At 41.6% G+C, this 22,187-nt stretch overlaps 1 protein-coding gene across 14 annotated transcripts in view; it reads left to right on the top strand.

Annotated features, from left to right (window-relative positions):
* LOC105482625 (male germ cell associated kinase) overlaps positions 1 to 22,187 on the top strand; it is a 74,653-nt gene that overhangs the window by 16,352 nt on the left and 36,114 nt on the right. For all 14 annotated transcript variants that reach the window (XM_071097623.1, XM_071097630.1, XM_071097631.1 and 11 more), the window contains exons 3-8: positions 2,658 to 2,712; positions 3,623 to 3,744; positions 7,892 to 7,971; positions 10,577 to 10,709; positions 15,713 to 15,884; positions 17,550 to 17,717. In XM_071097623.1, the coding sequence (XP_070953724.1) occupies positions 2,658 to 2,712; positions 3,623 to 3,744; positions 7,892 to 7,971; positions 10,577 to 10,709; positions 15,713 to 15,884; positions 17,550 to 17,717 (730 nt within the window). The remainder of the gene's footprint in view (positions 1 to 2,657; positions 2,713 to 3,622; positions 3,745 to 7,891; positions 7,972 to 10,576; positions 10,710 to 15,712; positions 15,885 to 17,549; positions 17,718 to 22,187) is intronic.

The following is a 22,187-nucleotide window of genomic DNA, read 5'->3' on the forward strand; positions in this document are numbered from 1 at the left end:
AAAGTGCTGAGATTACAGGCATGGGCCACCACGCCAGGCCCAGAATTTTAAAAGTATCCAATCTTTTAGAAGCCAAATAAAAATATGTTCAAGTTACTTTTCACAGTTCAGTGATAACTGAAACTTTCATGCTACCTGTAAAATCTGCACTCTCACTGGGCATGCTGGTGTGCGCCTGTAGTCCCAGCTACTCCGGAGGCTGAGGCAGGCGGGCTGCTTGAGCTCAGAAGTTAGAGGCTGTAGTGCGCTATGACCGAGCCTGTGAATAGCCACTGCACTCCAGCCTGGGCAACACAGGGAGACTTTGTCTCTTAAAAAAAAAAAAAAATCTGAGGCCGGGCGCAGTGGCTCACACCTGTAATCCCAGCACTTTAGGAGACCAAGGCGGGCAGATCACGAGGTCAGGAGATGGAGACCATCCTGGGTAACAGGGTGAAACCCCGTCTCTGCTGAAAATACAAAAAATTCGCCAGGCGTGGTGGCTGGCGCCTGTAGTCCCAGCTACTTGGTAGACTGAGGCAGGAGAATGGCATGAACTCGGGAGGCAGAGCTTGCAGTGAGCCGAGATTGCACCACTGCACTCCAGCCTGGGTGACAGAGCAAGACCCTGTCTGAAAACAAACAAAAAAAATCAAATCTGGCCGGGCGTGGGCACTTTATGCTTCAGCAGGACATTTTATAAATCTATAGCACTGAAAGGTATCTTTTAATAAGCTAGTAAACCCCCATTTCATCACACTTCTTCATAAATGTCTAGTACCTGAGTAACTGCGAATGAAATTCTCATTCACTAAGGATATTTTGAAAATAATAGCAGTGATGTCCTTTATGTCATCTTACAGTCAATCACAGATATTGGTAAAAATGAAAACATCTAGTAGTTATTGAGTGCTGAACTAAGCAGTTTGCAAGAAGCTCTTCTTATGCAGTAGTTTGTACTGTATGGCTAACTAAGGAATTTGAGGCATAGACTGGTCATTAGGTAACTTGTCCAAAGTCCTACAGTGAGTGACTGGGCCAGGATTTGAATCCAAGCAGTGCGGTTCCAAAGCCTCTGTTCTTGGCCATGATGTTGTGCTGCCAATTTTTACTCATTTCCTCACCTGTGTGTTATACCCCTATAGAGCCTCTGGATCATAAGGATTATAGTAATTAATAAAGACAATGCTAAGCTTCCCAAGGATCTTCTGGAACATCTCGGTAGGAGATTATATTACTAAATGAAAGCAGCATGGCATATTTGGTTTTTCTTTTTCACAGCCCAGCCTTATAATTCCCATACCTGAAGAAACATTTTTTAGAATATGAATCCTGTCTTTTATCCGCTGTTTTGTATGGTGACTAAAAATCTGTTCATATAAAAACACATGTTCATGTGAAAACACAACAACGAACTATGGTGTATATAGTGGAAATACTTTTTACCCTAAATACACTTTTGGTATATTTATCTCTAGTAGAAACCAACATTGGGATGAAAGAGAGGAAGTAAAGAACAAAATTCAAGAGAGCCATTTCTCTCTCTTTTTTTTTTTTTGAGACAGAGTCTCGTCTGTCGCCCAGGCTGGAATGCGGTGGTGCAATCTCAGCTCACTACAACCTCTGCCTCCTGGGTTCCAGAGATTCTCCTGCCTCAGCCTCCCTAGTAGCTGGGACTACAGGCACCTGCCACCAAGCCCAGCTAATTTTTTTGTATTTTTAGTAGAGATGCGGTTTCACCATGTTAGCCAGGTTGGTCTTGAACTCCTGACCTTGTGATCCGCCCACCTCACCCTCCCAAAGTGCTGGGATTACAGGCATGAGCCACCGCTCCTGGCCAAGAAAGCCATTTCTAACGTTTATAGTTACTTCTGAATTTTTACCGACTTAAATAATTTAAGTAAGGAGACATTTAACTATGGGCTTCTTGTCTAAAGCTGATGTAATTATATGAGAGTTATCAGATCAAATTATTTGACTACATTTGCTCAAAATTTGTGATTTCTTTCCCTAACTCCCTCTGAAGTACAGTGTTTTATATTTATCTCTTAAGTTCTAAAAAGAGAGGAACTTGAAAGGGACCGTTTAAGAAAGGCACAATTAAACTGATTAGAGAAATATTAAGAACTCACCCAGAGGCCGGGCACGGTGGCTCAAGCCTGTAATCCCAGCACTTTGGGAGGCCGAGACGGGCGGATCACGAGGTCAGGAGATCGAGACCATCCCGGCTAACACGGTGAAACCCCGTCTCTACTAAAAAATACAAAAAAACTAGCCGGGCGAGGTGGCGGGCGCCTGTAGTTCCAGCTACTCGGGAGGCTGAGCCAGGAGAATGGCGTAAACCCGGGAGGCGGAGCTTGCGGTGAGCTGAGATCTGGCCACTGCACCCCAGCCTGGGCGACAGAGCCAGACTCTGTCTCAAAAAAAAAAAAAAAGAACTCACCCAGAAAGGAAGATTAATGGTAATTTTTTCACTTTTGCGTTAAAGCTGATGTTTGGATGTGACATAGGCCTAACAAGTAGCCTTGAGATATAGGAGGTGATTTCCTTGTAAGGATGAGGAAAGGGAGAGAGACTCATCCAAAGTGAACCAATACTGGAGTAAGAAAGCCAGCAGTGTAATGTGTGTCTTTGAATTCTCAATCCCTGAACACTAAACTTTCCCTAATTTATTTTAGGATGAAGAGAAAGTTCTATTCTTGGGATGAGTGCATGAACTTGAGAGAAGTTAAGGTAAAATCCTAAAGATGAAAAGAACCTGGAAGGCCTTAATGCTACCTGAGGATAGTAGTTAAGATTATTTTATTCTCTGTGGGAAGCATTCTGAGGATAATTGTGTTTGTTTTTCCTTTATATTCCTAAATTAATTTCTCATTTCTTTTGGTTCTGATGTCAGTGGAGAATAGCATATAATTATATCCTCACATTTGAAAGTTCACTTTCACTTTTAAGAGAGCATCTTAAAATCATATTATGCAAAGACAACTTTTCTTTTCTTTTTTTTTTTTGAGGAGAGTCTTACTCTGTCACCCAGGCTGGAATGCGGTGGCATGATCTCGGCTCACTGCAACCTCCACCTCCTGGGTTCAAGCGATTCTCCTGCCTCAGCTTCCCGAGTAGCTGGGACTACAGGTGTGTGTCACCATGCCGAGCTAATTTTTGTATTTTTAGTAGAGACAAGGTCTTACCATGTTGGCCAGGCTGGTCTCGAACTCCTGACCTCAGGTGATCCGCCCACCTCAGCCTCCCAAAGTGCTGAGATAGCAGGCATGAGCCACCGCGCTCAGCCCCCAAAGACATCTTTTTGAATTACTACATACCATTTCCTTAGATTTTATGCTTAAAGACTTGGATATAATTTTGGATACCTTTGCATGGTTAAGTCAGACAAAAGTTAGACCTATTTATAAACCAAGGGAAAAATGTAATAGATTGAGATGTTTAATAGCTATTGCTGGCTTGATTTATCGTTTGCACTTAACGTTCATTACTTAAAGCAATTATGAAGATATTAAAATGTAATTAATTAATGAACCCAGGAGAAATGGAAAATTACATAATTATCATACTTAGCGTTGATATGATTTTGCCAACTTTTATAAGTTTTTTTAAGAAATTTTAATGCGTATTTGTTATTTTTCAGTCTCTGAAGAAACTTAATCATGCCAATGTTATTAAATTGAAAGAAGTTATCAGAGAAAATGACCATCTTTATTTTATATTTGAATATATGAAAGAAAACCTCTATCAATTAATGAAAGACAGGTATGTTTTTATTCACATTTTTCCCTGTTATTCCCTCCATGAGTTTTTGATCCTTTCAATATGTCATACTTTACGAGATAAAAATTGATCACTCCAAAAGGTAAATTTAAATTAACTAGTTCTGTTACCTTTATCAAAGGGTAACATTTAACACTGAAGAAGAACCAGCTGTGACATAGCCAGCATCTTTCTCTTGTAAATCCTTGAAAGTGAAGGCCAGTATCTTATATAAATACACATACTATCTATTTATGCTTTTTAAAATACAAATTTATGTATAGTTTAGTACTCAGTAATAAAGCTGGCCTTGGGCACTGTTGAGAAGATTATCTTGGTTGCTCTCCCAAGCATCTTGTGAAGGTTAATGAAAGAATGGAGAAAGGAATGAAGTTGCTTTCAAGAAAGGATCTAAAAAATTCATTCAGTAGAATGCACAAGTCAATGATAAGACTTGTTGTGTTACCAATTCCAAGGAAATTCACAACTTTTAAGTATGTGTGGGCAGAATCTGTACAGGGAGAGCTTCAGTCTTCCGCCCTGGACTTGGGGAGATAATGTTTTAATGGTTGTTCTGGTCACATCTGGGAGATTAACATCCATTTTGCCTGCTTTTAAAGTGAGAAATGTTCAGCAAAAAACCCTGAAATACTTAGAAATAATTTTCCAAAGTAATGATGTTGATTTCTCTCTGTTTCTTTCACACACACGCACACACACACACATACACTCACTCACTGAAGGTCTGAGGATGTTACGTGAATTCTTCTTTAATCATATTTTTCCCGTTCTCAAAACATATTTATTGAATGCCTCTTATGTTCCTGGCCGAAATCATTATAACATTAATATCAATTAAAATAAAAGTAAATTTCTGCCCCTCAAATCAGTTTTTACTTTTCTAAAGTCCCTTCTAGGCCTTGTATATAGACATGCACGCCTTTGTACTTACTTGTAATTTCAGTGGGACAAAATTTTTTATTTGATTCATTTACTTACAAGTATTTTTTATGTGGATATGTAGTATTTATAGTTACTATAAATAATATATTCTGTTAAATGTCTGTACTAAGCTTCACTTTTTGAACTATTTAAAATAAATATCAGTGCAAAAATAGGTTGGTAATTATTGTATATAATATTGATGGAATTATTACCATTAAAGGTGATAATTATAAGCATTGTGAAAATGCTTCCAAGTGGAAAAAACAAACGAAATTGCGTGTATGTGACATTCATTCCTAATACAAAAGTTATGCATGCAAATAAATTAGGACTGGATTAGAATACTGAAAAATTAAAAGTTTCTTAATCACGTGGAATTATGAGTAATCTTAATTTTCAGCCTCTAATAAATTTTGTCCTGTAAAATATTGAAATGATATATACATACATGAAATATCAGGATACACTTGTTGAAGAAAAAAATGGAATACATAAATGCATGAAATATTAAATTTTTGTCTATTTTTGAAATATATATAAATCTGGCTAGATGCAGTAGTTCCTGTCTTTAATCCAGTACTTTGGGAGACTGAGGTAGGAGGATCACTTGAGCCCAGGAATTTGAGACCAGCCTGGGCAACATAGTAAGACTCCATCTCTACAAAAAAATTTAAAAATTAGCCAGGCATGGTGGCACACACTTGTAGTCCTAGCTACTTGGAGGCTGAGGTGAGAAGATTGCTTGAGCCTAGGAGGTTGAGGCCATCCATAATCCCAGCCACTCAGGAAGGTGAGACAGGAGAGTTGCTTGAACCCAGGAAGCCAGCTAATTTTTGTATTTTTAGTAGAGACAGAGTTTCACCATATTGGCCAGGAGGCAGAGGTTGCAGTGAGCCAAGATTGCAATATGTATTTTATATATATATATAATATATGTATAAAAAATTATATATATGCATTATATATGTGTGTATATATATGTATTATATATGTATATATATAGAGAGAGAGTATAGAGCTACACTAATACAGTAGCCACTAGTCAGATGTGGCTAGCTCCTGAAATGTTTGCATTGAGGAGTGTTGTAAATGTAAAATAAATTACACATCAGATTTTGAAAACTTGGTACAAAAGATAAAATGTCTTAATAATTGTTGTATTTTTTTTACTCCAGGGTTGGTGACTCACACTTGTAATCCCAGCACTTTGAGAGGCCAAGGCGGGAGGATTGCTTGAGCCCCAGGAGTTTGAGACCAGCCTAGGCAACATAATGAGACCATGTGTCTCTCTTCTTTTCAGAGACAGAGTCTCACTCTTTTACCCTGGCTGGAGGGCCGGAGTGCAGTGGTGCAAACATGGCTCACTGTAGCCTCGACTCTCCGGCTCCAGCAATTCCCCTGCCTCAATGAGGCCCCAAGTAGCTGGGACTACAGGCACGCGCCACCATGCCTGGCTGATTTTTATATTTTTAGTAGAGACAGGGTCTCACCATGTTGCCCAGGCTGGTCTCGAACTCTTGAACTCAAGGGATCCACCTGCCTTGGCCTCCCAGAGTGCTGGGATTACAGGCGGGAGCCACCACACCCAGCCCGTGTGTCTTTTTCAAAAAACAAAAAAAAGGTAAATTTTTAAAATAAATAAATAATTTAAAAAAATTTTTTTTAGAGGCATGGTCTTGCTCTGTCACCCAAGCTGGAGTACAGTGGTGCAGTCAGCTCATTTTTATATCGATTACATGTTGAAATAATATTTGGCACATATTAGGTTAAATATATTGTTAAAAATTAATTTTACCTGTTTGATTTCTTTTAACATGGCTGCTAGAAAAATGATGTTAAGTACACAAGTGGCTCTAATATATATTTCTTTCTTTTTTTCGTGGGGGATGGAGTCTTACTCTTTCGCCCAGGCTGGAGTGAAGTGGTGTGATTTCAGCTCACTGCAATCTCCGCCCACTGGGTTCAAGCGATTCTTCTGCCTTAGCTTCCTGAGTAGCTGGGATTACAGACATGTGCCGTCACGCCCAGCTAATTTTTATATTTTTAGTAGAGATGGGGTTTCACCATGTTGACCAGGCTGCTCTTGAACTCCTGACCTCAGGTGATCCACCCACCTCGGCCTCCCAAAGTGCTAGGATTACAGGCATGAGCCACTGTGCCCAGCCAGCTCTTACGTTTCTATTGGACAACACCAATATGCAGAATATAACTGAAGCATTTATTTATATCTCTAACTTTATTTATTTTTTCCTTTTCTTTTTGAGACAGGATCTCACTCTGTCACCATGCTGGAGTGGAGTGGCACAATCACAGTTCACTGCAGCCTCGAACTCCCAGGCTCAAGTGATCCTCCCACCTCAGCCTCTCCAGCAGCTGGATTATAGGCCCGCGCCACCACACCTGGCTAATTTTTGTATTTTTTGTAGAGACAAGGTTTCACCATGTTACCCAGGCTGTTCTTGAACTCTTGGACTTAAGCGATCCTCCCACCTTGGCCTCCCAAAGTGCTTGGGATTATAGGCATGAGCCACCACACCCGGCCACCTCTAAAATTCTTAAAGCCTACATAATACAGATTCACATGCTTGGCTTATCTGTTAGTAATTCAGTTTTTCAACTTGCTTTGCTCTTCTTGGAACAGTTTACAATTCAGCTGGTTAGACTGGGCACGGTGGCTCACGCCTGTAATCCCAGCACTTTGGGAGGCCGAGGTAGGCAGATCACCTAAGGTCAGGAGTTCAAGACCAGCCTGACCAACATGGCGAAACCCCATCTCTACTAAAAATACAAAACCAGGCATGGTGGTGCATGTCTATAATCCTAGCTACTCAGGAGGCTGAGGCAGGAGAATTGTTTGAACCCGGGAGGTGGAGGTTGCAGTGAGCCTAGATTGTGCCATTGCACACCAGCCTGGGTAACAGACAGCAAAATTCTGTCTCAAAAAATTTATACATATACACATACATATTTTATATGTGTACAATATATTCAGTTTTGGATTTGAGTTTTTACCTCACATCAAAACAAAAAAAATCTAATTTTCATGTTTTAAATGTATGAGCTTTAACACTATAAATCTGTGAATCGCACCTTTAACCAGTATCGTGAGGCCAGTAGAGGCTCCAAGGCAGGGGGAATATAATCCTTCTTTGGATTGGTTGGCTGGTTGCTTAACAGAATTATGTGACTGTTCATTTCTTTACAGAAACAAGTTGTTCCCTGAGTCAGTCATCAGAAATATTATGTATCAAATATTGCAAGGGCTGGCTTTTATCCATAAACATGGTAGGTTTCTTTTAAGTTTCATTTCCCTACCTCTTTAGATTACTGTCGAGATTGTGCATAGAAATTACTTATAAAACTGTTAAATAACTTTATATTGGATAACTATGAATTTGGGGTATGTGCCTATACACACTGACATTTTAATTTTAAAACTTTATAATTTCTGTGATTCTATATAAAATGGAATTTCTGGCTGGGCACAGTGGCTCACGTCTGTAATCCTAGCACTTTGGGAGGCCAAGGCAGGCAGATGCAGATCACTTGAGGTGAGGAGTTCGAGACCAGCCTGGCCAACATGGCAAAAACCTGTCTCTACTAAAAATACAAAAATTAACTGAGTGTCATGGCACGTGCCTGTAATCCCAGCTACGTGGGAGGCTGAGGCAGAAGAATCGCTTGAACCCAGGAGGCGGAGGTTAGTGAGTTGAGATCGTGCCACTGCCGTCCAGCCTGGGTGACAGAGCAAGACTCTGTCTCAAATAAATAAATAAAATAAAATAGTTGCTTTTAAAAAAACTAATATTTAGTTCAAATAGGATGAATTACCAATATATGTATATTAGGATGGGGAAAGCCTTAGATGCACAAATATGTAATTGGTTTAGTTCTCTGAGACCTTATGAATTAGTGTCCCACTGCTCTGCCTCACATGGTCCCATTCCTGTTGTTACATTTGTTACAAAAGTACAATGAATGTCTCTTGGACACAGTGAAATGGATGTTACCAACTATTTAGAGTAAGAAGTACCGGATAAACTTGGATTACAAAACTGTTAAACAGATGTCACAAACAGAGCCCACTCTGGCTTTGAAGTGATTAAAAACATTTAGGCTTAAAAAGTCTTCCCAACCCCAGCTGGGCGCGGTGGCTCACGCCTGTAATCCCAGCACTTTGGGAGGGCGAAGCAGGTGGATCACGAGGTCAGGAGTTTGAGACCAGCCTGGCCAACATAGTGAAATCCAGTCTCTACTAAAAATACAAAAAATTAGCCAGGTGTGGTGGCAGACGCCTGTAATCCCAGCTATTCTGGAGGCTGAGGCAGGAGAATCGCTTGAACCTGGGAGTGGGAGGTTGCAGTGAGCCCAGATGACACCACTTCACTCCAACCTGGGTGACAGAGCAAGACTCCATCTCAAAACAAAAAAAAAACAAAAATAAAAAAAAGAAAAGAAAAGAAAAAGATAAAAGAAAGTCTTCTCAGCCCCAAAGCTACATGAAAACCCTCTTCAAGTGATCACCTGCAGTCTCCCTGCCTCCCAAGGTCATTGGAACCCAAGCCATTTGGATATAACCAGAATACTTTAGATTGCCCTTAGAAAAAGCCTTCCTTAAGACAAATACTCATCTGCCAGGAGGGCTTTAATGTTTGTTCTTTTCCCCTGGGTTTTCTTTTTATTTGTTTGTTTGTTTGTTTGTTTTTGATGGAGTCTTGCTCTGTTGCCCAGGCTGGAGTGTGGTGGCATGATCTCGGCTCACTGCAACCTCCACCTCCCAGGTTCAAGCGATTCTTCTGCCTCAGCCTCCCGAGTAGCTGGGACTACAGGCATCTGCCACCATACCCGGCTAATTTTGGTATTTTTAGTATAGATGGGGTTTCGTAATATTGGCCAGGCTGGTCTCAAACTCCTGACCTCATGATCTGCCCACCTCGGCCTCCCAAAGTGCTGGAATTACAGGCGTGCGCCACCACACCCGGCCCCCGCTGGGCTTTCTGCCTCATTTTCTTTGGTTTCCCCATTATCTTCATAACCATTTATTTTATAGATTGAATTGCTAATATAAACATTATAATTATTGGGATTTTGCAATAACACAGCTATTGAGTAAAACTGAACATTAGATAAAACAATTTTAAATGAAGAAATTAGTTCTGATGTGTGGAGTTACATTTTTATTGAATGGACTTTTTAAACAAGTGATTTTTCTCAAGGAGTCAGCTGCACTGACTTAAGCCTGATTAAAAAGTGCTCTTCTCAGCCTGGGTGATGTTGCAAAATCCTGTCTCTATCAAAAATACAAAAACTTAGCTGGAAGTGGTGGCATGCACCTGTGCTCCCAGCTGCTTAGTGGGCTGAGGTGAGAGGATTGCTTGAGCCCAAGAAGTTGAGGCTGCAGTGAGCCGAAATCGAGCCACTAGACTCCGGCCTGGACAACAGAGCAAGACCTGCCTCAAAAACAAAAACAAAAACTTCTCACACGTTAATTAGGTGACTTCACTCTGGCCCTCAACCTCCTCCTCTGTTGCACAGTAGTGATAACAGTACCTCCTTAAAGTTGTTGTGCAAATGAATGGAGATAATCGTAGTGTAATAATACCTAGCCCAGCGCCTGAACACCCCCGGAGTCACAAATAAAAATAAATGTTAAATGGGTAGTTATTTTTAATTATCTCATACACTGTGTGAACTTTCTTGCCAAAGCATTTTAAAAGTAGGGCCCCTACTTTCCCGTTACTTGTTAGACAATAAATATGGTTTACTTTTTTCCTAAGATGATGCTTCTTATTACAAAAGAGGGGGTTCATTTATATGTTGTTTATAAATCAGATAAAGCTATGTTTAAACCTAATGATTGATTTTATTTTTTTCTCTATATATCACCAAGGTTTTTTTCATAGGGACATGAAACCAGAAAACTTGCTTTGTATGGGCCCAGAGCTTGTGAAAATTGCTGATTTTGGACTTGCGAGAGAATTAAGGTCCCAGCCACCGTACACTGATTATGTCTCTACCAGATGGTGAGTAGGATTATGCAACCCTCCTGAGGCATAAGCCTATGGTGAAATTTTCCTACGATGGATTGTTACATATTTCTGGAAGTTCTGTATTGAATATTTAAAACATAGAAATGAATTTTATTTTTATTTATTTATTTATTTATTTTTTTGAGACGGAGTCTGGCTCTGTCACCCAGGCTGGAGTGCAGTGGCGCGATCTCGGCTCACTGCAAGCTCCGCCTCCCGGGTTTACGCCATTCTCCTGCCTCAGCCTCCCGAGTAGGTGGGACTACAGGCGCCCGCCACCTCGCCCAGCTAGTTTTTTGTATTTTTTAGTAGAGACGGGGTTTCACCTTGTTAGCCAGGATGGTCTCGATCTCCTGACCTCGTGATCCACCCGTCTCGGCCTCCCAAAGTGCTGGGATTACAGGCTTGAGCCACCGCGCCCGGCCAGAAATGAATTTTATAGTCTTTAAAGAAAGCGAAGGATTGGTTTATTGCTCTTCTGATCACTGAAAAAATAAGGAAAAAGCATTTCATTTATTCACTCAATCATTCATTCAACAAATATTTATTGAACACCTACTATGTGCCAAACATCATTTTAGGCACAGAGAACACAGCAGTAAAATAAAAAAATAAAAGAAAAACCTCTGCCTTATGCTGCTTATATGACAGCCAAAACACAGATAAACAAGTTAAAAATATTATGGGTCACCGACAGAAAGACATACCATGTTCACCAAAAGACGTGAATCCTCTCAACTGCACGCCACCCAAATGTCCATGAACAGTAGCATCGTATATCACCCAGAGGAATGCTTTGCAAGAGTGAGAGTGAATGGTCTATGACTGCATGTAGCAATATGGGTAGATCTAAGACAATGTTGAAAGCAAGAGTCCAAACAGAAAAAGGGCACATACCATACGATTTTGTTTATGTAAAGTACAAAAACAGAGACAAATAATCTGTGCCATAAACGTCGGGATAGCAAGCGGTTCCATGGGGGGTGTGTGTGTGTGTGGTGCCTGGACAAGTGCACGAGGGGCCTTCTGGGTGCTGGTAACATGTCTCTCTTTTTTTTGAGACAGTCTCACTCTCTCGCCCTGGCTGGAGTGCAATGGCGTGATCTTGGCTCACTGCAACCTCTGCCTCCCAGTTTCAAGTGATTCTCCTATCTCAGCCTCCCAAGTAGCTGGGATTACAGGTGCCCGCCACCACGCCTGGCTAATTTTTGTGTTTTAGTAGAGACGGAGTTTCACCATGTTATCCAGGCTGGTCTCGAATTCTTGACCTCAGGTGATCCACCCACCTCAGCCTCCCATAGTGCTGGGATTACAGGCGTGAGCCACTGTGCCTGGCCGATAACATATCTTTCTTGATCTGGGTGCTGGGTCCGTGGATGTGTTGTATTTGTGAAAATTCATCAAGCTCTGCTCTTAGAATACATGCCTCTGCCTGTGTGAATATTATACTCCAGTGAAAACAAGAACATACGTGTATCAGGCCGGGCATAGTAGTTCACGCCTGTAATCCTAGCACTTTGGGAGGTCAAGATGGGGGATCACTTGAGGCCAGGAGTTCAAGACCAGCCTGGCCAACATGGCTAAACCCTGTTTCTACTAAAAATACAACATTAGCTGGGTGTGGTGTCACATGCCTTGGTGCCACCTACTTGGGAGGCTGAGACATGAAAATCACTTGAACCTGGGAAGCAGAGGTTGCGGTGAGCCAAGATTGCACCACTGAACTGCAGCTTAGGCAACAGAGCAAGACTCTTTCTCAAAAAAAAAAAAAAAAAAAAGAAAGAAATATATTTGAAACATCTGATGATGTTGATACATTATAATAAAGAAAAATAAAATATGAAAGGGGGCAGGGAGTTGGGGGAGATGGGGAGGGACAGGAATGTTGCTGTTTTACCTGGAGGGCCTCACTGAGAGTAGCCCTGAAGGAGAAACCCATGTAGACTTGGGGAGAACGTGCAGACCCCACACAGTGGCTCAGCCAGAATTTTTTTAGGCAGAGCAAATGCTAAATAGAAAAGCTTTGAGACAGGTGCATGCCCCGCGTGAATTCTGCACAGCACAGAATGAATGAATGAGGGCAGTCATAGGAAACAAGGGCAGAGTTTGTAGAGTGGCCAGAAATGATAGTGACTTGGACCTGCTGGACATGCAGGTAGTGAGAAAGTGTGGAATTTTGGGTATGTTTTCTAATGAATCAGATGTGGGAGCTGCAAGAAAGGAGTCCGTGTCTTAGTGTGTTTTGTGTTGCTGTAAAGGAACGCCTGAGGCTGGGAAGTTGATAAAGAAAGGAGGTTTATTTGGCTCCTGGATCTGCAGGCTGTAAAAGAAGCCTGGCACTGGCATCCGCTTGGCTTCTGGTGAGGGTTTTTATGCTGCATCGAAACATGGTGGAGAAGGTCAGGCTGGGCGCGGTGGCTCATACCTGTAATCCCAGCATTTTGGGAGGCCATGGCGGGTGGATCACCTGAGGTCAGGAGTTCAAGACCAGCCTGGCCAACATGGTGAAACCCCGTCTCTACTAAAAATACAAAAATTAGCCGGGCGTGGTGGCACATGCTTGTAATCCCAGTTACTCAGGAGGCTGAGCCAGGAGAATCACTTGAACCCAGGAGGCGGAGGTTGCAGTGAGCTGAGATCGCGCCATTGCACTCCAGTCTGGGTAACAAGAGCAAAACTCCATCTCAAATTAAAAAAAAAAAAAAAAAGGTGGCAGGGGGAAGATCAAAGGGGAAATAGGCATGTGCGAGAAGGGAACAAACAAGAGGAGGAAGCTTGCTGTGGAGCAACCCACTGTCTCAGGAACTAATTTCATCTTGTCTGAAAAAGAACTCATTCACTACAAGAGAACAGCACTAAGCCTTTCATGAGGGATCTGCCTTGGTTATGTAACCTGCAAATGTGACCTTATTTTGAAATAGGGTCTTTGCAAATGTAATCAGGCTAAGATGAGGTCAGACCACAGCATGGCTGGTCTTAATCCAATAAGACTGATGTCCTTATAAGAAGAAGGCAGACACAGAGATGGAAGAGGGAAGACACGTGAAGGCACCTTGGGAGAAAGCAGTGTGATGTACACTGTAAATGGATCAACTGTATATTACGTGAATTCTATATCAATAAAGCTTGTAAAAATATTCGTCAAAGAAAGTATAGTAAGTTGTCACTTAACATCATCAATAGGTTCTTGGAAACTGACTTTAAGTGAAACAACGTATGATGAAACCAATCCGACCATAGGCTAATTAAAATAAACAATTTCATGGCACATTTCTGGTCACCAAAACATCACGAAAGTTTTTTTTTTTTTTTTCCTGTCACCCAGGCTGTAGTGCAGTGGCACGATCTTGGCTCACTGCAACCTCTGCCTCCTGGATTCAAGTGATTCTCCTGCCTCAGCCTCCCGAGTAGCTGGGATTACAGATGCCCATCACTACACCCGGCTAATTTTTTGTATTTTTAGTAGAGACGGGGTTTCACCATGTTGGCCAGGCTGGTCTCTAACTCCTGACCTCGTGATTCGCCCACCTTGATCTCCCAAAGTGTTGGGAGTACGGGTGTGAGCCACTGTGCCTGGCCACAAAACTTCTAAACAGCGACCAAAACACTAGTATTGAACACTGAAATACATGTGAGCCCTACATACATTTAAGAAAGATTAGTAAAAACAAGGAAGGTAATTATTTGCTCAGTTATTCTAGTTCAGGGTCACAGGTGGCTACAGCGTGTCCTGGAAGCTGGAGGCGCAAGGTGAGCACCAACCATGGATGCGACAGCCTCCCATGGCAGCACTCCCTGTCCCCCCACCCCGACACACGCATGCACCCACTGACTCCTCCTGGGGCCACACGGACACCCCAGTTCACCTGACATGCACACGTTTGGGATATGGGAGGAAGTCAGAGTCCCAGAGAAAACCCATGGAGACTTGGGGAGAACATGCAGACCCCTCACAGTGGCTCAGCCAAAAATGCCTTCTTTTTTTCTTTCTCATCAACATTACAATGAAACAACATTGAGCAAAACAACATTGAACAAAACTAGTTTATTTGAGGGCTTGCCATATTCTCAATGAACGCAGAAAGACATTATGCCAAACATTTGGACTGAAATATTTACACATTTTGGTTGGAAAAAAAGAGAGTTGAGAGTATCTTCCATTTAGCAGACTTTGTGTTGGACTCACCAGCTCACTTTGCTCTTGTAAATTGAGTATTTTTCTCAATTAAAAATATTGTTAGGCTGGGTGTGGTGGCTCACGCCTGTAATCTCAGCACTTTGGGAGGCTGAGGCTGGCTGATCACCTGAGGTCAGGAGTTCGAGACCAGCCTGGCCAACATGGGGACACCCCATCTGTACTAAAAATACAAAAATTAGCCGGGCGTGGTGGTGCGCCCCTGTAATCCCAGCTACTCGGGAGGCTGAGGCAGGAGAATCACTTGAACCTGGGAGACGGAGGTTGCAGTGAGCCAAGATCCCGCCACTGCACTCCAGCCTGGGCAAAAAGAGCAAAACTCCACTCAGTAAATAGAGTTGACTACAGAAGAGGAGTCGGTTGAGGATATCAGTACTTTCAAACTGATAAAAAGAAGAAAAAACTCCACTACTCAGGGATAATCCTTGTTCATCTTTTGTTTTCTGTGCTTCCTTGTGAATAGATGCTGAATATAATGCTTCGTAACATGGTTTTTCTACTTTTTTTCTTGATATATCAGATGGCACTTATTTCCATATCTATTCAGTTGAGTTCCTGTCTGAGCCTTCATGGACATTTCATAGACATTTATTTGTCTCCAGCCCCACTCATTGTGGTCAGGGAACATGTGTTATGTCCTCTTGTCCCCAGAACATTGTACAAGTGCCTGACACACAGATGGGACGGGGTCTGAATATCTGTTCCTTGATGGAAATACATGACCAAAGGGCGTAGAATGCTACTGCCCATTCACCTTTGAAATTGCAATCAAAATCACCTCTTTTGTTTTCTATTCTCACAGGTATCGTGCCCCTGAAGTTTTACTGAGATCTTCAGTTTATAGTTCTCCCATTGATGTGTGGGCTGTTGGAAGTATCATGGCTGAACTCTATATGTTAAGACCGCTTTTCCCAGGGACAAGTGAGGTCGATGAAATCTTTAAAATTTGCCAAGTTTTAGGGACTCCCAAAAAAGTAAGTACTCTTGTTCCTAAGTTGTTATAACTTTTGAGTATTTCTATCTTGCCGCTTTGCTTTTAATTTTATAATTTTTGATTATTTACAACTTTTGCCTAGATAGCTGATATTTTCGTTTTGAAATAGGCTTATACTTTAATGATTAATTTTCTTATAATATTTTTTTTTCTTCTTGAGATGGAGTCTCACTCTGTTGCCCAGGTTGGAGTGCAGTGGCACAATCTCAGCTCACTGCAACCTCCACCTCCCAGGTTCAAGCAATTCTCATGCCTCAGCCTCCCAAGTAGCTGGGATTACAGGTGTGCACCACCACGCCTGGTCAATTTTTCTATTTTTAGTAGAGAGGGGATTTCACCATGTTGGCCAGGCTGGTCTTGAACTCCTGAGCTCAAGCAATCTGCGATCTGCCCACCCCAGCCTCCCAAAGTGCTGGGGGGTTACTTGGCGTGAGCCACCGTGCCCGGCCATAATCCTTATTTTTTTAATCAGAGTGGGTTAAGGATTGCAAGAAGCCAGAATCCCACCAGCTGAAGAAAAACAGGTGTTTGCCTTTCCTTAAGAACTTCAGGAAAAATTCTGTGTGTTTAGAGTGTAACTTGGGGGTGATGCCCAGCTGACACTATACAGACAGCCTTGCTTGGGCTCTTTCCTGGTCACTCTGTGGCTGGCCATTGGCATCACCTGTTAACCCCTGGTGTCTTGAACCTTATATTTTCTTTACCCTTTCTTGTTTCCTTTTCTATATCTCTCCTGTGGATATTTGACTTCTTGAACTGAGTACTTTTCAATTAACTATAATTATATTTCATCTATACCTTTCTTTCTGAAAGGTGCTTTATAAGTGTGTATTATAATGACATCCTAATTAAATTAGTAGGTGCCTTGTAGTTAACATTACACAAGTAAATGTAGATATGAAAGCTTTAATGTAATTGTCATTTCCCACATATGTGCATTTTTAACATTGGACGTGCTGGGTAATGTATACAACAAGGATCTTTGTTAGCAGTCAGCCTCTTTGTAAAGCACTTTCCTTATTTGTTCAGAGTTAACCCAGATATCATCACAGCAACATCACCATCAGGATCTCAAACCAGACAAGAGCTTAATACTGTGAAATTTATAGAGGTTGGGCACAGTGGCTTGTGCCTGTAATCCTAGCACTTTGGGAAGCCCAGGCAGGAGGATCACTTGAGCCCATGAGTTCAAGACCAGCCTGGGCAACATAGTGAAATCCCATCTCCACAAAAAAAAAAAAAAAAAAGCCAGGTGTGATGGTGCGCACCTGTAGTCCCAGCTACTCAGGAGGCTGAGGTAGGAGGATCTCTTGAGCCCGGGAGGGTGAGGCTGTAGTGAGCCATGATTTGCACCACTGCACTCCAGCCTGGACGACAGAGCCAGATCCTGTCTCAAAAAAAAAAAAAAAAGTTATAAAAGTGCTTTCGCATTGTTTCCTAACTCTCAGCTTAATGTGCTTTCTACACTGTTGTAGCACTGAATTGTAGACGTGGTCTGGTATTTCATTCTCATTTTATTTATATGGATCAACATGAAAATGTTCAAACATAAATGATGTTTATATTACTGCTGTGTTTTTTAAATGGATTACTAAAAATAATTTGTTTTGCCCTCCCCACCTACACTTATATATTCCTGAAACAGAGTGACTGGCCAGAAGGATACCAGCTGGCATCCTCTATGAACTTCCGTTTTCCCCAGTGTGTTCCTATAAACTTAAAAACTCTCATTCCCAATGCCAGTAATGAAGCTATTCAGCTCATGACCGAAATGTTGAATTGGGACCCAAAGAAACGACCAACAGCAAGCCAGGTAAGAGGAGTCTTCCTGTTAGACCTTTTAAAATGTTTAGGTTTTTTAATATCAGGAATGTTTTCATTTACAAAGGCAGGTCTATTCTCAACCAGGATTTTACTAAGAGAATTAAACACAAAGCCCTAGGCATCCAGCGTATGTAATAAATTAATTTCTAGGCATATAAGATCATTGGGAGAAATGCAAAAATAGCCACACCAATGATTTTCTGTGTTTTGTGGTTCAAATGAAGAACCCTGAGGTTGCAACAAGGAATCAATCTGCAGTGATAAAAATTCAGACATGTGACAGACTAGTTATGAAGGAATCTGTCATGGGTAGCAAAAAGGCATCTCATGAATCATTCCATATAGTAGACCTTCCTATGCTGTCTTTACAGTTTAGGGGTGGGATTCTGGTTCACTATACAACAGTATCATCCTTTGCTGGAACTGAGTGTGCAGCCTCTGGCTGCCACAAGAGGGCAGCCTTGTGGCACCCAGGCTTTGTTGCTTTGTGACTGCACCTGACATATCCACAGATGTATTCCAAGTCTCCGGCCTTTAAAACCCAGTGCTTTTGTCTGCAAGGCTTCAATAAAAAGGTAAATAATAATCTTTATTGTATTCTCATCATTTAAATATAAATTCTGTGTGACAATTACAAAAATTTATTTTGCTTTTTTTAAAAAATTAATCGAGAAAATGTTTTCTAAATGTCATCTGGAAGAACAAATGGGAAAGGATAGTCAAGACACGTTAAAAGAAGAATAAGTAATTAGAGACTGGTGAGGCCAGGCGCGATGGCTCACGCCTGTAATCCCAGCACTTTGGGAAGCCGAGGTAGGCAGATCACAAGGTCAGGAGATTGAGACCATCCTGGCTAACAAGGTGAAACCCCGTCTGTACTAAAAAAAAAAAAAAAAAACAAAAAACAAAAAAATTAGCCAGGCGTGGTGGCAGGCGCCTGTAGTCCCAGCTACTTGGGAGACTGAGGCAGGAGAATGGCGTGAACCCGGGAGGCGGAGCTTGCAGTGAGCCAAGATCGCACCACTGCACCTCCAGCCTGGGTGGCAGAGTGAGACTCCGTCTCAAAAAAAAAAAAAAAAAAATAGAGCGGTGATAGGGATGGACAGCTTGCCCCATCAGATATTAAAGTAATCTTTAAATTGATGATGGTAACAGTGGAAGTACTGGCATAAGAACTGACAAATAGCTCAATGTTGCAGAACGTATGAGTCAGCATGAGGTAAACAAACGTGGCATCACAAAGAGGGGAGGACGGCTCAGTGGGTGGGTGATGCTGGGAAAATTCATTAGCTCTTAGGGAGAAAGATAAATTGAGGTTCTTACTGCTCACCATACTTTACAAATCACAGAAGGATTACGTTTTGTTGTTGTTGTTGAGATGGAGTTTCACTCTTGTTGCCAAGGCTGGAGTGCAGTGGCGTGATCTCGGCTCACGGCAACCTCTGCCTCCAGGGTTCAAGCAATTCTCCTGCCTCAGCCTCCCAAGTAGCTAGGATTACAGGCTTGTGCCACCACACCCGGCTAATTTTGTATTTTCAGTAGAGATGGTGTTTCTCCATCTTGGTGAGGCTAGTTTCAAACTCCTGACCTCAGGTGATCCACCCTCCTTGGCCTCCCAAAGTGCTGGGATTACAGGCGTGAGCCACTACGCCCAACCAGGATTACATTTCCAAAGTGTAAGAAAAAAGCACCCCTAAACTGATAGAAACAAAAGGAAAACATACACGTGTATTTGATCTCAAGGTGAAAAAAACATGGGTATTAAAATAATAGAAGAAACCACAAAAGGAAAACTCAGATGATTTGATTACATACAAATTAAAATTTTTCTCTATGTAAAAATCTTAAAATGGAAAGATAAGACAGAGAAAATTATTGTAAATTCTTAATATAATACTCTACAGAAACATAAGAAAAATACTGAAATGTTTATGTGTATTTTCTTTTTTTTTGAGATGGAGTCTCTGTTGCCCAGGCTGGAGTGCAGTGGCATGATCTTGACTCACTGCAACCTCCACCTCCTGGGTTCAGGCGACTCTCCCCGAGTAGTTGGGATTACAGGCGCCCGCCACCACGCCTGGCTAATTTTTGTATTTTTGTAGAGATGGAGGTGTTTTGTTTTTGTTTTTGTTTTTGTTTTAATTTGAGATGGAGTCTTACTCCGTCGCCCAGGCTGGAGTGCAGTAACGCGATCTTGGCTCACTGCAAACTCTGCCTCCCATGTTCAATCTGTTCTCCTGTCTCAGCTTCCCAAGTAGGTGGGACTATAGGTGCCTACCACCATGCCCGGCTAATTTTTGTATTTTTAGTAGAGACGGGGTTTCATCTTGTTAGTCACGCTGATCTCGAACACTTGACCTCAGGTGATCCACCCACCCCAGCCTCCCAAAGTGCTGGGATTACAGGTGTGAGCCACTGCACCCAGCCAGAGATGGAGTTTTACCATGTTGACCAGGCTGCTCTCGATTTCCTGACCTCAGGTGATTTGCCTGCCTTGGCCTCCCAAAATGCTGGCATTACAGGCATGAACCACCATGCCCAGACATTTAAGTGTATTTTCTAATTTTTCTTTTTTAAAATTGTTTTAAAGTTTCATTTCTTTAAAGATGGGGTCTTACTAAGTTGTCCTGACTAGTCTCAAACTCCTGGCCTCATGCAGTTGTCCTGCCTTGGCCTCCCAAAGTGCTAGAATAAATATAGGCGTGAGCCACCACACCTGGCCCATATTTTCTAATTTTTCTAAATATGTATTACCTTCGTAATAAAGACACAATAAGTTTTTCAAATGTATTTTAAAAAGAAAAGTTGTCATGGGACATGAAAAAGATACACAGGAAAAGAAATACAGATTACCAAAAATGCTTTTTAAATGTTCAGTCTTTGTTTACTCTCATAAAATGCAAGTAGAAATGAGATACCATTTTTCATTTATCTCTTAGTAAGAGAATAAAAAGAGCCTTAAAGACAATCAGAAATTATGCTCAAAGATGTTCAATTCCAATAGAAAACTGTCCATTGAAAGCTAATCAAAATGTTTCCAGCCGAATGCGGTGGCTCTGCAGTGCCAATGCCTGTAATCCCAGCACTTTCCGAGGCGGGCGGATCACTTGAGGTCAAGAGTTTGAGACCAGGAGTATGGCCAACATGGCAGAACCCTGTCTCTACTGAAAATATAAAAAATTAGCAAGGCATGGTGGTGTGCACCTGTAATCTCAGCTACTCGGGAGGCTGAGGCAGGAGAATAGCTTGAACCCAAGAGGCGGAGATTGCAATGAGCCAAGATCGTGCCACTGCCCTCCAGCCTGGGCGACAGAGTGAGACTCTGTCTCAAATAAATAAATAAATAAATAAATAAATAAATAAATAAAGTTTCTAAAGTTATGTGCATCTTTAATTTGGAATACACTGCCAGCGTTAACAGTGAATTTGTGTAATAAAGTTTTTAAACAATTTGGGACAAATCTCATGCTAAAATACTATTATACAAATAATGTGATTTTGTCTTTGAAAAATACATTTTATATGAGAAAAAATACTGAAAAGTATAAAAAAATGTTAGTCTTGGTTGTCTCTGGGTGTTAAATTTTTATTTTCATCTTGAGAACTCGACACGTTTCTCATTCTCTACAGTGATCACTGCTTCCCTTAAGTAAATAGGAAAAAATAAATGCTATTAATTTTTAGTTTCCCTCTTCTTGAAGGATAGTAACTGGTATCTTAAAGTGTCTTAAAAGGGAAGAGTTGGCCGGGCATGGTGGCTCACACCTGTAATCCTAGCAATTTGGGAGGCTGATGTGGGCAGATCACGAGGTCAGGTGTTCGAGACTGGCCTGACCAACATGATGAAACCCTGTCTCTACTAAAAATACAAAAATTAGCTGGGCGTGGTGGCGGGTGCCTGTAATCCCAGCTACTCAGGAGGCTGAGGCAGGAGAATTGCTTGAACCCGGGAGGCGGATGTAGTGAGCCGAGATGGTGCCACTGCACTCCCGCCTGGGCGATAGAGCGAGATTCCATCTCAAAAAAAAAGGAAGAGTTGTTATAAATAAAGCCTTGAAATTACAAAACACATCCTCAAAGTTTCCAGCTCCAAAATATGCATAACTAATTTAGGAATATTGACATACTAATTAATTAATGTTACTTAATTCAGAATTTGAGTACCTTCAGTGTGCTAGGCATTGAAGTATTTAAATTATGCATATTTGTGTATTCCACTGAGAATGCAAGTAACCCTTAATGAACTCTTTCTGGTGCTCTGTTTCACAGCCCTGCTTTGTAGTGGAAGTGGAAAGAGCTAATTTAGGGGGAGAGGTTGGTTAAGTTGTAGAATATGAAGACCATTTAAAGTACCAAGCTGCCTTCTGTTCCTCTAAAAACTGACCTTACACATGGGAGGAGTTAACTGTTGGTCAGGGCTATGTTCCCACGTGTGTGGGGACTGGCTAAAGGCAGGAGG

This window comes from Macaca nemestrina, chromosome 5 (genome assembly GCF_043159975.1).
Source record: "Macaca nemestrina isolate mMacNem1 chromosome 5, mMacNem.hap1, whole genome shotgun sequence".
NCBI classification, from domain to species: Eukaryota; Metazoa; Chordata; class Mammalia; order Primates; family Cercopithecidae; genus Macaca; species Macaca nemestrina.